The sequence below is a fragment of the Bos grunniens genome, chromosome 10 (assembly GCF_055505025.1).
Source record: "Bos grunniens cultivar Pamir isolate PY7600 chromosome 10, Bosgru_T2T1.0, whole genome shotgun sequence".
Lineage (NCBI taxonomy): Eukaryota > Metazoa > Chordata > Mammalia > Artiodactyla > Bovidae > Bos > Bos grunniens.
The window spans coordinates 80,781,715-80,795,828 of NC_141174.1; the positions used below are offsets into that span (position 1 = coordinate 80,781,715).

The following is a 14,114-nucleotide window of genomic DNA, read 5'->3' on the forward strand; positions in this document are numbered from 1 at the left end:
GCAGTTCTCACAATATTTCACTCCCTCCACCAATGGAAACATTACAACTCAGCAAAGCTTCAGGTGATGGTTAGCATTTTGTAGCAATGAAGTATTTTTTAATTAAGGTATGTATATTGTCTTTTATAGATAGAATGCTATTGCACGCTTCATAGACTACAATACAGTGTAAACATAACTTTTATATGCACTGGGAAACCAAACAATTTGTGTAACTTGCTTTATTGCAGTGGTCTGGAACTGAGCCCACAGTATCTTCCAGGTATGCCTGTATTTCATTTTCTTGCCTCATTTCTCCAGCTAGAACCTCCAGGACAACGTTGAATAGAAGTGGTGAGAGCAGACATCCTTGTCTTGTTCCTGATCTCGGGGGAAAAGCTTTCAGACTCTCACTGATGAGTACAGTGTTCAGTTCAGTCGCTCAAGTCATGTCCGACTCTTTGCGACCCCATGAATCGCAGCACGCCAGGCCTCCCTGTCTGTCACCAACACCCGGAGTTCACTCAGACTCACGACCATTGAGTCAGTGATGCCATCCAGCCATCTCATCCTCTGTCGTCCCCTTCTCCTCCTGCCCCCAAACCCTCCCAGCATCAGTCTTTTCCAATGAGTCAACTCTTCGCAGGAGGTGGCCAAAGTACTGGAGATTCAGCTTTAGCATCATTCCTTCCAAAGAAATCCCAGGGCTGATCTTCAGAATGGACTGGATCTCCTTGCAGTCCAAGGGACTCTCAAGAGTCTTCTCCAATGCCACAGTTCAAAAGCATCAATTCTTCGGCGCTCAGCTTTCTTCACAGTCCAACTCTCACATCCATACATGACCACAGGAAAAACCATAGCCTTGACTAGACGGACCTTTGTTGGCAAAGTAATGTCTCTGCTTTTCAGTATGCTATCTAGGTTGGTCATAACTTTTCTTCCAAGGAGTAAGCGTCTTTTAATTTCATGGCTACAGTCACCATCTGCAGTGATTTTGGAGCCCAAGATAATTAAGTCTGACACTGTTTCCACTGTTTCCCCATCTATTTCCCATGAAGTGATGGGACCGGATGCCATGATCTTCATTTTCTGAATGTTGAGCTTTAAGCCAACTTTTTCACTCTCCTCTTTCACCTTCATCAAGAGGCTTTTTAATTCCTCTTCACTTTCTGCCATAGCGGGGTGTCATCTGCATATCTGAGGTTATTGATATGTCTCCTAGCAATCTTGATTCCAGCTTGTGCTTCTTCCAGCCCAGCGTTTCTCATGATGTACTCTGCATAGAAGTTAAATAAGCAGGGTGACAATATACAGCCTTGATGTACTCCTTTTCCTGTTTGGAACCAGTCTGTTGTTCCATGTCCAGTTCTAACTTGCTTCCTGACCTGCATACAGATTTCTCAAGAGGCAGGTCAGGTGGTCTGGTATTCACATCTCTTTCAGGATTTTCCACAGTTTATTGTGATTCACACAGTCAAAGGCTTTGTCATAGTCAATAAAGCAGAAATAGATATTTTTCTAGAACTCTCTTGCTGTTTCGATGATCCAGCGGATGTTGGCAATTTGGTCTCTGGTTCCTCTGCCTTTTTGAAAACCAGCTTGAATATCTGGAAGTTCACGGTTCACGTATTGCTGAAGCCTGGCTTGGAGAATTTTGAGCATTACTTTACTAGCATGTGAGATGAGTGCAATTGTGCGGTAGTTTGAGCATTCTTTGGCATTTCCTTTCTTTGGGATTGGAATGAAAACTGACCTTTTCCAGTCCTGTGGCCACTGCTGAGTTTTCCAAATTTGCTGGCATATTGAGTGCAGCACTTTCACAGCATCATCTTTCAGGATTTGAAAGAGCTCAACTGGAATTCCATCACCTCCACTAGCTTTGTAGTGATGCTTTCTAAGGCCCACTTGACTTCACATTCCAGGATATCTGGCTCTAGATGAGTGATCACACCATTGTGATTATCTGGGTCATGAAGGTCTTTTTTGTACGGTTCTTCTGTGTATTCTTGCCACCTCTACTTGCCATATCTTCTGCTTCTGTTAGGACCCTACCATTTCTGTCCTTTATCGAGCCCATCTTTGCATGAAATGTTCCCTTGGTATCTCTGGTTTTCTTGAAGAGATGTCTAGTCTTTCCCATTCTGTTGTTTTCCTCTATTTCTTTGCATTGATCGCTGAGGAAGGCTTTCTTATCTCTTCTTGCTATTCTTTGGAACTCTGCATTCAGATGCTTATATCTTTCCTTTTCTCCTTTGCTTTTCGCTTCTCTTCTTTTCACAGCTATTTGTAAGGCCTCCCCAGACAGCCATTTTGCTTTTTTGCATTTCTTTTCCGTGGGGATGGTCTTGATCCCTGTCTCCTGTACAATGTCACGAACTTCAGTGCATAGTTCATCAGGCACTCTGTTTATCAGATCTAGTCCCTTAAATCTATTTCTCACTTCCACTGTATAATCATAAGGGATTTGATTTAGGTCATACCTGTATGGTCTAGTGGATTTCCCTACTTTCTTCTATTTCAGTCTGAATTTGGCAATAAGGAGTTCATGATCTGAGCCACAGTCAGTTCCTGGTCTTGTATTTGTTGACTGTATAGAGCTTCTCCATCTTTGGCTGCAAAGAATATAATCAATCTGATTTCGGTGTACAGTGTTAGCTGTGGGTTTTCACAGATGCCCTTCATTCCATGGTTCTCTGTGGATACCATGTTCCCCATTCTGTGTTCTCCATGTACACCATGTTCTGTCATATCTCTAGTCTTTGCACTGTTTCTTCTTTCTTACTGTTCTTGGCAAGCTCAAGACTTTACCTGTAGGGTCCAATCCAAATGTCTGAGAAGCTTTCCTTGGCTTCCTCCAGTAGGATACATCCAATCCTCCTTGAGGTGCTACAGCACTTCTTCCATTTCTCTGCATGTTCTGTATAGGACAGTAATTATCCCCCAGTGTTCTGAGCTCTTGCAGGCCAGGCCCATGCTCCCCAGACCTGAGGCAGCACCAGAAAGTAGTGGATAATCAGTAAAAATCAGTTGCAAGGTAGCCAGGCTAGGTTGACTGAATGGAAGTGGCTTTCATACCACTTTATGTAACTTTTTAAGGTTAGAAATGTAAACCTGTATATCTTTTTAATCTCTCCCTCAATAATCCATTGTGGCTTTTAGTTGTGAATCCAGCTACTTAGAAAGCATTTCTAAAGCAGTTCATATTTCATCAGTACAACCTCTTCAGGGAAAGTAGTTGTTTCCTTGTTTGTCTGAAAATGATCTCCAGGCTCCTGGGGGTACCTTCTCAATTTAATATTACAGAGTAAGTAATACTTTCTTTCATGGTGTTTAGAATTATTTACTATGCAGTAAGAAGTAAACTATGCAGTAAGAAGATTGCAGGCTCTCATTTCTCAAGATCTGGCTACTCATTACCAGTCACTGCAAAAGTGACTGAGGTCCAAACCTTAGTCTCCCCATCTGAAAAAGCATGAAAATAACGTTTCGTGGGGTATTGATAAGGATCCAAGGAGATCACGTGGTTGGTGAATTTTAGAGCAACTGACAAGGTGCCAGTTGCAGCTACACACGTTGCTCCTTTCCACATAGACCATGAATTGCTTGGGGAGGAGGGACTGTATCTTTCCCTGTGGTTCCTTGATGCTTCCCAAATGCTACCATTTTTTTTTGCCATTACCTCTCTGCTTGAAGTCAGAGAGGCTGGCTGTCTCTTACCTACTCTGCTACAGGAGCTGCGCTAGCTTCCTGAATATTTTTATTTTCCTTACTTGGACCTTTTTTTAGCGGTATGCAAAGAATGTGTTCTTTGAAATGCCTCTTTGACACTGTTTCTCACAGTGTGCTTTGGAGATCATATAAGTAACTCCTTGGCTTTACATGGGATCTTCCAAAGTGTATTTATCTACCATTCTGTTGGTTCTCGCAGAATCTCTGGAGGCAGCGATGAGTATGCTCTCTTGTGTTATTGACCACTCAGAGCTAAAAAGTCAACATTGGGACTTTCCTGGCAGTCCAGTGGCTAAGACTGCGCTTCCATCGCAGGGGGGTGCAGGTTTGATATACCCAGTCAGGGAATGAAGACTCTGCATGCTACACGGTATGGCCAAAAAAAAAGTCAACATTGGAGTCAGTTCAGATGGCACAGACACTGTTGGGCAGAATGTATGATGCAGAACATCTAGCTGTGCGGGAACTATGGTAGTAGAACAGTCAGAAAGCTTGGGTTTAAGTCCTGGCTCTGCCTTTCACAGCACTTCCTTCCATTTCTTTCTTTTCCATTCCCTTGGTAGCCAAATAGGATAAAACTACTATTACCTATTTCAGGGTATTGTGAAGATTAAATGAGAAGGATTCCCATGAGTTCTCCAGTGGCTGAGAACTCAGAAGCATGGCTCAGTCCCAGCACTCTGGGCCTGGGATGTGGACTGGCAGAGGGGAAGGAGATAGGAACTGCAGGAATCGGGTAATGGGCCTCCCTTACGTGGAAGAGGCTGGCCTCAAGACTTGCTTTTCCTAAGAATTCCTCCTCTAGGACCGCCTCACCCTTTCCTCCCTCCAGGCCTCTGCTCTCCTTGTTGTTTAGTCACTCAGTTGTGTCTGACTCTTTTGCGACCCCATAGACTGTAGCCCACTAGGCTCCTCTGTTCATGGGATTTCCCAGGCAAAAATACTGGAATGGGTTGCCATTGCCTTCTCCAGGGGATCTTCCTGACCCTGGGAATGAACCCGCATCTCCTGCATTGGCAGGTGGGTTCTTTCCCACTGAGCCACCAGGGAAGCCCCCTGCTTTATGGCCTTTGAATTGAAAACAATGTACCTGTCTCCTGGGTCTTTGCCTGAGGTCTTCCTGCCTTTCTGAGTCCCACTTCCTTCAAGAGGCAGCCTTTCGATGCTCCAACCACTGCTGTCTTCTTCCTCATTAATATTCCCAGTGTTAGGTGGATTTCAAGCTCCTTGAAATCCTAATATCCAGGATAGTACTGGTCTGTAAATCTGGCACAGGAAAGATTTGCCAAAAGAATGAACAAATACAACTTTTTGAACAGCTATCATGGGTCAGGCTCTGGTGTTTCAAAGTTGAGTAAGACAAAGTTCCTGTCCTCAAGGAACTTACCATCTAGTGGGATAATTTGAGGCACATACAATATATTATCTTGTTTAATACTCATAGCAGCCCTTGAAGGAGGCTAGAGGTTGAGAGATTGGCCCAAAGCCAGGCCAGGGTTACTCAGAGGCAGGCCCTAGCACTGAGGTGGAAGACGTCTCCTACTGCCCCCTCCCCAGTTGGGGGCGGGGGCTAGAGACTCTCTGCTTGATTCCAAGGGTAGTGTACAGAGATTGGAAGGATGGGGAAGGTGCCCACAGTGTGCATCACTAGAGAGCACCAGCTCCAGGATCCAATTACATCCCAGCGATTACTCCTTAACTTTGCAATGTTGGGCAAGTTACTGAGTCCCTGAGTGTCAGTTTTGTCATCTGTAAAAGAAGAAGAGTACTGTGGTGGGCATCCACTGTTCTTACCTGGACAACACCCAGTCTTCTAGCAGCACTCAGGGACTGCTTCCCCCTCTACAGTTGGCAGTAATGGGGGTGGGGTGGGGTGGGGGTGGTTGTGATAGGCAAGCTAGCCAGTCACTGACTCTCTTGCCCTTTCTGGTTCTTGGCCTTTACTAGTTCTGCTTTTCCTTCTACCCCATGAGCTTCCACATAGGGTAGAACCACAGCCTGCCCCACCAAATCCCTCTAATAAATTCGCTTTGTTGCTCTAAGTTCATTAGAGTCAGTCAGTTATTACTGCTTGCAAAAACAACAACAAAAACTTTAATAGATCCAGACACCTACCTTGCAAGGTTGCGAGGATTAAATGATTAAATGAAGTTTGTGAAGTGCCTAGCCCAGTCCTAGCAGCAGAGCAAGCAATCAGTAAGGGGTGGTAATTGTCTGTAAGTTAACATGGAGGTGGGGGCAGGGTGGGAAGAGGGGACAGGGCACAGGGAAGGAGAGGGGGATGGTTAATGGTTTGATTCCACTGAGAGAAACCTTCCCCCGAGAGACAGGACAACAGAAGGGAGGGAAGTCCAGGCTATGGTATGCTCATTTATTCAAAATGTCTTTATTGAAACAGAATGATAGAGCAAGAAAGAATGAGGTCTGGGAGGATGTGGTTGGGCACAGGATGGAGCCCAGACCTGGTGGTACAGTGTGGAGCTCTCTCCCTGCCCCCTGACTCTAGCCAAGGGAGTGAACACCAAGCAGCAGCGGGGGGAGATGGGGTGAGGGCAGCCCCCTGAGCGCCCCTTCGTGTCTGGCCCGAGGTGCCTCTGAGCCTCGTGGGCAGCCCTGCCTCGCTCACTCAGTCCTCCCACTCTCCTTGCCAGGGCCTTGTGCTACTTTTCGGTATGGGCCAGCCTCCTGCCAGGGTGCTCAGAGATCGCTCAGAGGGCGGGGTTGGGGGTGGCAAGCAGCGGGACGTGGTCACAGCGGTTGGGTGGGGGCTGCCGCAGCAGGGAAGGCCGACGGCACAGCTCCCCATCCCGGAGCACCTCCGGCAGGAGCTTGCGCTTGGTCTCCGGCAGAAGCATGATGCTGAGGATGCAGAGGAGCGCACAGGCCGCCAGGACCACGTGCTGCAGGAAGGCCCCATGGCCCATGTGGAGGCGCTGGGCTGGGCCACTCAGCCCGCCGAGCGCCCCCAGTGCCATGATGAGGCCCAGGCCTCGGCCCCTGGGAGAGACGACAAGGCCCTGAGCCTGCGGCTGTGGGCCTCATCCCCACCCTTCCCCAGCAGCCGCTCCTCCGGCATCCCTCAGGCCCTGTCCTCAGAGGTTGCCCTGACAGCACGCCTGCTCTCACCGGACCGTGGTAGGGATGACTTCGGCAGCAAGGAGGGTGCTAAGGATGCCGGCAGCTTGGGAGGAGAAGAGCCCAAGGACAGAGAAGGTGGTGATGGCAGCCTCGTTCAGATCTGGAGGGCCAAGACGGGGCGTGTGAGTGGAGGCGGCAGATCATGCTTGGCCTCGTCTCTGCCGTCACCCCTTCTGATCCCTACCCGGGTGTGTCTGGGCATTCACCGATCAGTTGGAGTGTGTGGCCAGGGGGAGGGTTGTGAAAGATCTGGGCAGGATCTGGTCTGGTCCTGGGAAGCCTGAGCCAGGGAAGGGAGGGAAGTGGCTGAGTCCATGTGGGGCACCTCTGCTGGGGTTCCTAGGCTGAGCCCACAATGCGGGGAAGGGAGGGTGCTTACAATCCCACAGGCCCAGCAGGGCCAGGGATGCAATGCCAGTGAGTGTCATCGAGAGAAGCAGGATGCCCCGGCGGCCAAATCGGTCCACGGTGACCCCCAGGAAGACACAGGCCAGGGCCGCTGTGCCGCTGGCCAGCAGGGAGCACAGGTAGAAGTCCGATGGGCTCCCTCCTCCTCCCACAGGCTGGTAGCAGTGGCGAATGGCATGGGCAATAAAGCTGTGAGACAGGGCGGGGAGGCACAGGACAGCGTCTGTGGTGTCTGCATTGCCACCTGCAGCCTTTCACCACCCTGGTTGCCCTCTGCAGGGGTCCTCAGGCCTTCCCCACCCAGCCAGCCCCCATCCTAGCTACCGGCGTGGCCCTTGGCCCTGACAAGGCTCACTTGGTGAAGCCCAGGATAAGCAGATTTTTCCAGATGTTGCGGTAGTTGAGGAGGGAAGCGAAGGAAAAGGAGGATGTTGCAGGGAGAGGGCAGGTGTTCTCCAGGTCTTGGGAGAGAGAGAGGAGCTGTTAGAAGGAACAGCTGAGCACTCAGGGTCCTCCTACATGGGTGGGACCCCTGTCTCTTACCCTGCAGGGCCTCCTGGGCCTCCTCTCCCAGCATCTGCCCATGGGGCCGGTTCCGCTCAGCCAGGATCCTCAGCACAGACTGGGCCTCCTCAATCTGTCGCTTCACTATCAGCCACCGCGCGGACTCCAGAAACAGACCAGGCCAGCTGGGGGAGGGGGAAGGGGATGCACTGTGAGGCTTCCCGTCTCCTGACCCAGGATGGAAAACTCCCACCTCTGAGGGTCTGGGGCTAGAGCAGGCCTGGATGAGGGTCAGTGGAGAAGAGGAGGGGTCTGCAGGCTAGAGCTACAGGTAGGAGGTAGAGAAGGGAATGGCCAGACAACAAGTAGAGGGTGATACTGACCCATAAAACAGGAAGAGGATGCAGGGAGCGGTGATCATTCGCTGAAGAAATCGCCAGTCCTTAGAGACAAGGGCCAGGCCCAGGAACAGGAAGTGCCCCCCTACCCCCACCAGCTCCCCCGCCAGGGCCACCCGAAGCCTCTGGGTTGGGTCGCACAGCTCCAGCCCTGGAGATACACAGGGACAGGGAGGAGAGGCCGGGAGGAAGGAGGTGTGGAAGAGAGGAGGGGAGAGGGAGGGAGAAGGACAGAGAGCAAGGTCAGACCCTGCGTGGAGGCTGCAGCCACTGCCTCCCACAGACTAACCTCTAAGGCAGAGTGGAGAGGCTGTTTGGACCTCTCCTCTCTCCTGCTCAAACTTGGGAGGGCTTGAGGCTCAGAGTCCCTGTGGGGGCTCAGCACTCCCAGTTTTTGGGCTCTTTCACATCAGACCTCTTATTTGACTTTCACATTAACCCTTGTTCAAGCTCATACAGCTACTCAGGATTTCATTTTTAAAATAAGGCTCATTTCCTGACAGCAGTAAGTCCAGGGCAAGGAAAGCTTTAAAGATCAGGGAAGGAAAGGGGTGTGTGAGAAGCAAGACCCCTGGATCCTTTAAAGGCCTGGCCAGAAAGAGCCAAGATTCCAGACAGCTGAAGAAGGGACTGAGGGGGTCCTAAGGAGCAGTGGCAATGACCTGGGGATACAGACAGGCAGGCATGAGCCCCTAGGGAAGGAGCTCTGGAAGGGTGCCACTCACGCATCAGGTAGACACCAAGGTCAACGCCAGCAAGCAGGAAGCCCAGGAGGAATCGGAGGGCCATGACACCCGTGGAGGAACCTGCAGCAGCACCTCCCACTCCACAGGGGCCCACCAGTCCCAGAGTCAGCAGCACAATCCCACGTCGGCCAAACCTGGAAAGCAGGGAGAGCCTCTGGTCACCCAGACTCCCTGTGAGAGGAGTGGCTGTGTGGGGTCCAGCTGTCCACTTTAGAGATAGAGACACGAGGATGAGGCCCAGGGGACAAGGGTTGGACTAAGGCTACAGGAGATGGGGAAGATGGGGACCCCGGCTACTGGGCACTGGGGCGTGGCTATTGTTCTGTGGGGGATGAGACCACGGACTCTCAGGGCTATTGGTCAGAGATGAAGGCATTTCTTCATGGAAGTGAGACCAGCCATCAGTGGGGATGGGATATTAGGGGAATTGGATCCAAGAGATCTTGGGAATACAGATATTGGTCAGTGGGGATGGAGCTTGTCTTGCTCAGACTGATCAGAGGAGATGGGCTCATTGACATACAGGGTTGGAACTACTGATCTAAGGAGGTAGGCCATTGGCCACTTGTCCATGGGGATAGTATTGGTCAGTGAAAATGGAGCTCTTGATCTTCAGGAACTGAGTAATTGATTTTGGGGGGTGAAGCCGTTTTTCCATGGGATTGGGACATGGGTCTACTAATCCATAGGAGTGGTCAGTGGGATGGGGTCACTGACCAGAAGATGGAGCCATTGATCCATGAGAGTGGAGCTCTTAATCCATGAGATAGGACTATTAATCAGTGGGGCTGATCACTAACTTCTGAAGATTGGACAGTTGATCTTTGGGGATGTAGCTATTAATTCCTGGGGTAGATATTTCAGTCAAGATGGATGGGACTATTGGCCAGTAGGGATGAATCTATTAATCCGTATGGATAATCAGTAAGCATGGGGTCACAGAGCAGAGGAAAGAGAGACTATTGGTCAGTGGTGATGGTCACAGACTGTGAGTCAGGGGGGACAGGGTTCCTGATCCTTGGAGGCTAGGCTACTGGTTTTTAGGGGTAAGAGCATTGGTGTAATGTGGATGTAGACTGGGGTCACTGCTCACTGGGAAGGGGACACTGATGCCTGAGAGTGAAACTACTGACCCAGTAGGGTGAGACCATTTCCCATGGGGTTGAGCTTATTGGCTCAGGCTACAGAATTTAGGAGACTGAATTTAGGTCTTTGGGTATGAGGCTATTACTCCAGAGGAATGATGCTACTGGTCTGTGGGTATGAGGCCACTGATGGCTATTGATCTGTGGGTTTAGGATCATTTGCCCACAGGGGTGTATGACTATTGGACAGTGAGGATAGGTGTTGTTTTTAGGGAACTGGATTATTGAATGGTGGGTTGCCTTTGAGCCATGAGAGTTGAACTATAAAGCCATTTGGATGGGACTGTAGACCAGTGGAAATGTCTAATAATCCCCAGGGATGGAGCACCTGGTCAGTGGTGATGGTGTCAAGGATCAGAGATGGAGTTTTGACCCCTGGGAAGAGCTGCTGGTTGGTGGGGATGGGTTTGTAGATCTTTGAGATGAAACCACTGATTCCTGGAAATGAGACTTTTGATCTGAGAGGATCTGAGAGCACTAATGATCTGTGAGGATGGGACTATTAGCCTGGGGTGAGGGGTGCTATTGTGGTCATTGATCTATGGGGGTTAAACTATGGACCCTCCCCAAGAGGGTGGTCATTTGTTTGAAGAGTTGAGCTACTGGTCAGTGTGAATGGGGCTGTTGATATTTAGAAATTAACATAATGATCTTTAAGAATGAGGCCACTGAGACAGAGCTAACAGTCCAGGTAGACAGTACTGTTAACAGGGATTAATCTATGAAGATGGCAAGGGAGGAGCTTGGTGGTAACAGGACAATAGAGGAGGAGTTAGGACTTCTGCGGACCTAGGGGTTTTGGTCAGGAGGGATGGGGCCACTGATTCATGGATGTGGGACTGGCAGAGCGGGGAGAGTTATTCTGTGTGGAAGAGGTATGGTAAGAGTATTTCTTGGTGGAGAGTGAAGTTGAGACAGTGCTGGGGCCACCTGTCAATGAACAGGAGAAATCCAGAGGACACTGCAGAGTTGAACAAAGCCTCTTCAGCCTCTTGCAAAGGCTAGCTGCCTGGGCCAGCCTCCCTAGCAAGCCCTCCTCTCTACTTGCTGAGCCCTCACCTGTCTGCTGGGTAGCCCAGGAACAGGTAGCCGGAGGCGAAGCCCAAGATGAAGAGGATCTGCTCCAGGATCACCTGCCAGCCCAGGTCACACACCAGATCCCACTGGGGACGTGAGAGGGAGGAGCGGGTGTGAGACCCCCTCGCTGGTGGCGCGCAGCCCGCCCCAAGACCCGCGGCCCAGCGGGCCGCCTCACCTGGCCGATGGCGTTGGTGGTGAGCACCGGGAGGCCGTTATAGTCCCAGTCCTTGAGACAGTGGTTGAAGTCCGGCGGAGCGAAGCCGCTGCACGAGGGGTCCGTACTGGTGGCGAGGCGGCTGGCGGCGCTGGCGGCTAGGGCCGCGCTGGCGACGCTGACGCCGCTGGCGTTGGGGGGCTGCTCCCAGCCGGAGGCGTTGGGGGGGAAGGCCCCGTAGTGGCAATGCAGCGGGGGTGCCAGCGTGAAGATGGGGTCGGAGGCCAGGCCCAGCGCCACGAAGAGCACCGGCAGGCAGCAGAGGCCGAGCTGCAGCTGCTGGCCGCCGCCCAGCGCCCCCACCTGGGCGAGCAGCGCCTCGAAGCTGAGGGGGCCGGGGGGCACGGCCAGCGACAGGCTGCTGCCCATCCCGTCGCCGCCCGCGTGGCCCTCCCCCTCCCGCTCGCGTTCGCGCTCCCGCTCACCCTGCAGCTGCTCCGTGGGCACCGCATCTCCAAGGGTCCCGACCTGCTGGGGGTGGGAGTGGGGGTTGGATGGGTGGTAGGAGAAGGGTGAAGCGGAGAAAACCGCAGGGTAAGGGAAGAGGGCGGGCGCGAGCGGGAGGAAGGCGGTCTGCCGCGGGGGATGCACGGGAGGAAAATGCCAGGCGCTTGTCCGGGGGTGCGGGGAGATGATGGCGTAGCCCCCAGGGCGCGGGCACTTACTCCGTTGGGGCTGGGGGTGATCTCTACAGTGCTGTCGATCTTGCTGCCGCCCCCGCCATTGGGCTCGGGGGTCCCGGTGGCCACCCGGGGAGCCAGTTTGTCTACCGCAGGGGCCCAGGCGGCCCGCACGGAAAGGATGCGCTGTCTTCTGGCCCAGTGGCGCGCCCGTTGCCCGGACAGAGAAGCCGAGAGACCCCGCTCTGCAGCTCTGCAGCCGCGGGCGCCTCCTCCGTCTCTGCGATCTCTGCGCCGCTTTCCCCTCCCCTTCCTCCAGACTCTCCTCCCCTTCCAACGTCAGCAGAACCTTCGGTCCAGACTCTTCGTCAGAGAGAGGAAGGGGGGCCAGGACCCAGGGGAAGGAGAAGATGGGGCTCTGTCTCTGTTTCTTGGGTCTGCGGGCCATTGCGGTATAAAGGGAATAACTAGAGGATAGTACATCCCAGGCAGGTGCCAGCGATTCCTCTTTGCTTCCAGTTCTTCCTCCTCATCCATCTATCCATCCATCCATCCACTCACTCATCAGTACAATTTATTAAGTGTCTGCTATATCCTGGCCTTGTGCTGGGCTTTGGGGATAACAGGATGGACAAGACCGATATCGGAGTGGCTTACTGAGGAGAGAGACAGGTATACTGGAAAGGATGCATGCATATGGTGGACTGCACTGGGCACTGTACTCAGCCTTGGCTTTAATCTTCTACAAGACCACTTCTCTGGTTTCACTACCCCCACCCTGGCTGAGTCTCCATCATTTCTCAACAGCATTTGGCTTTGTTGGCTACCCCTTCCTCTAAACTCTTTCTTCCCTGGCTGCCAGGTCCCATACTCTCCAGATTTTCTCTCTTGCTACTCTTTTCTCTACCACAGACTCATTCTCCTCACTATCAGTCAGTGCCTGTGATCTTTGGAAGCTTGATTCTAGGTCCTCCTCTCATCTCATACTGTTCTCTCCACCTCAGAATCTCACTTCTGCCCACAGCTTCCATCACCCTCAGTATAAATAATATGAGCCAATATAAACCTGATTCCTACATTTACATCTCCAGTTCCCACCTCTCTTCAGAGCCCCAGACCCTTGAAGCCACCTCTTATTTGCTTTCTTACCCTGGATGACTCACAAGGATCTCAAAGTCAATACGTCCAAGACCAAACTCATGGCCATGTCTCCCCCATCCCCCCAACTAGGTTGTCTTCTAGCTCTTCTTTCCTCACTGAATGGCACTTTCACCATCCAACTGTGGCCAGATGCTCAGGTGACAGCCCTTAGAGTGCCCTCTTCCTTAGCCCCACTCTCCACCCCATGTCAAATCCTCTACAAAATCCTATCCATTTTATTTCCTGTGTAGTTCTCAGATATTCTGCTTCTTTCCATCTATCTCTGGCACCACTAGTCAAGATACCTGTTGTGCAGACTGCTTTAGCCTCCCAGTTCTTAACCGGTGCTCTGTATCTGCTTTGTTTCCAATCCTTTCTCCCTATCTGTTCATAATGCAGATGGACTGATCTTTTCAAAATACAGATGTTTGTGCTCCTTTCCTATTTAACAACCATCAGCGTCTTCTACCGTCAAGGTAAATGCAATATTCTAGACCTCATAGTGATCCCATACTCTCTGCAGCTCTCTCTCTTTCTCCAAATTCTGCACACCAGTCACACTGACATTCTTTCAGGTTTTCCAGTGCTACAGGGCCCTTGCATAAGCTGGTCCTTATGCCTAGAAGTCTCCTCTACTTTAGTCAAGTTCTTCAGCTGTCAGTTCAAGCATATTTGCCTCAGAGAAGTCTCTCCTAACTCCTTGAATTGCTACTCAAAGTATGATTTACAGACCAGGAACATCCACATCACCTGGGAACTTGCTGGAAATGTAGAATCAAAGGCTGTTTTCAGATACTTTGCATTTTTAACCAGATCCCCAGGTATATGTACATTAAAGTTAGAAATGCACTTCTCAAGATTTGATTTGCGCTTTTTTTTTTTGAGATTTGATTTCTAATAGGTTCTTCATTCTCTAATCCCAGGTAAGTGTTGAAAAGGATGTCCTGTCAATCTCAAGACGGAAATCCATTCCATATTGTCTCCACTGAACCACACTTCTAATTTGTCCCCTC

At 51.1% G+C, this 14,114-nt stretch overlaps 1 protein-coding gene and 1 long non-coding RNA gene across 8 annotated transcripts; both read right to left on the minus strand.

The window, feature by feature from the left end:
- Window positions 1-206: 206 nt before the first annotated feature.
- Window positions 207-5,477, minus strand: LOC147365138 (uncharacterized). The gene is made up of 2 exons (XR_015135176.1): window positions 4,799-5,477; window positions 207-4,071 (listed from the first exon to the last, which is right to left on the minus strand). It is a non-coding gene; the product is annotated as an uncharacterized LOC147365138 (long non-coding RNA).
- Window positions 5,478-6,065: 588 nt separating this feature from the next.
- SLC22A17 (solute carrier family 22 member 17) lies at window positions 6,066-12,243 on the minus strand. Of its 7 annotated transcripts, none has more exons than XM_086322409.1 (10): window positions 12,007-12,243; window positions 11,303-11,809; window positions 11,107-11,210; window positions 8,882-9,036; window positions 8,142-8,307; window positions 7,798-7,943; window positions 7,610-7,715; window positions 7,226-7,443; window positions 6,835-6,946; window positions 6,066-6,705 (listed from the first exon to the last, which is right to left on the minus strand). In XM_086322409.1, the coding sequence occupies exons 2-10, from the start codon at window positions 11,708-11,710 to the stop codon at window positions 6,417-6,419; spliced, it is 1,704 nt and encodes a 567-aa protein (XP_086178535.1). In that variant the 5' UTR covers window positions 11,711-11,809; window positions 12,007-12,243; the 3' UTR covers window positions 6,066-6,416. The 7 variants fall into 7 exon arrangements, 4 of the variants coding, with proteins under 4 accessions (XP_086178535.1, XP_086178533.1, XP_086178537.1 ...); XM_086322407.1 differs by having other exon boundaries at window positions 11,303-11,812; XR_015135172.1 differs by lacking the exon at window positions 7,610-7,715.
- Between the last annotated feature and the right edge of the window lie 1,871 nt (window positions 12,244-14,114).

What these genes read in the sequence shown, in the direction of transcription:
- SLC22A17 (XM_086322409.1), bottom strand. Translation starts at nt 11,710, where the DNA reads ATGGGCAGCAGCCTGTCGCTGGCCGTGCCCCCCGGCCCCCTCAGCTTC. An exon ending in CCACCAACGCCATCGGCCAG is followed by an intron (nt 11,211 to 11,302) that starts GTGAGGCGGCCC and finishes TCACGTCCCCAG; the next exon opens with TGGGATCTGGTGTGTGACCT. An exon ending in CCTTGGTGTCTACCTGATGC is followed by an intron (nt 8,308 to 8,881) that starts GTGAGTGGCACC and finishes GTGTATCTCCAG; the next exon opens with GGCTGGAGCTGTGCGACCCA.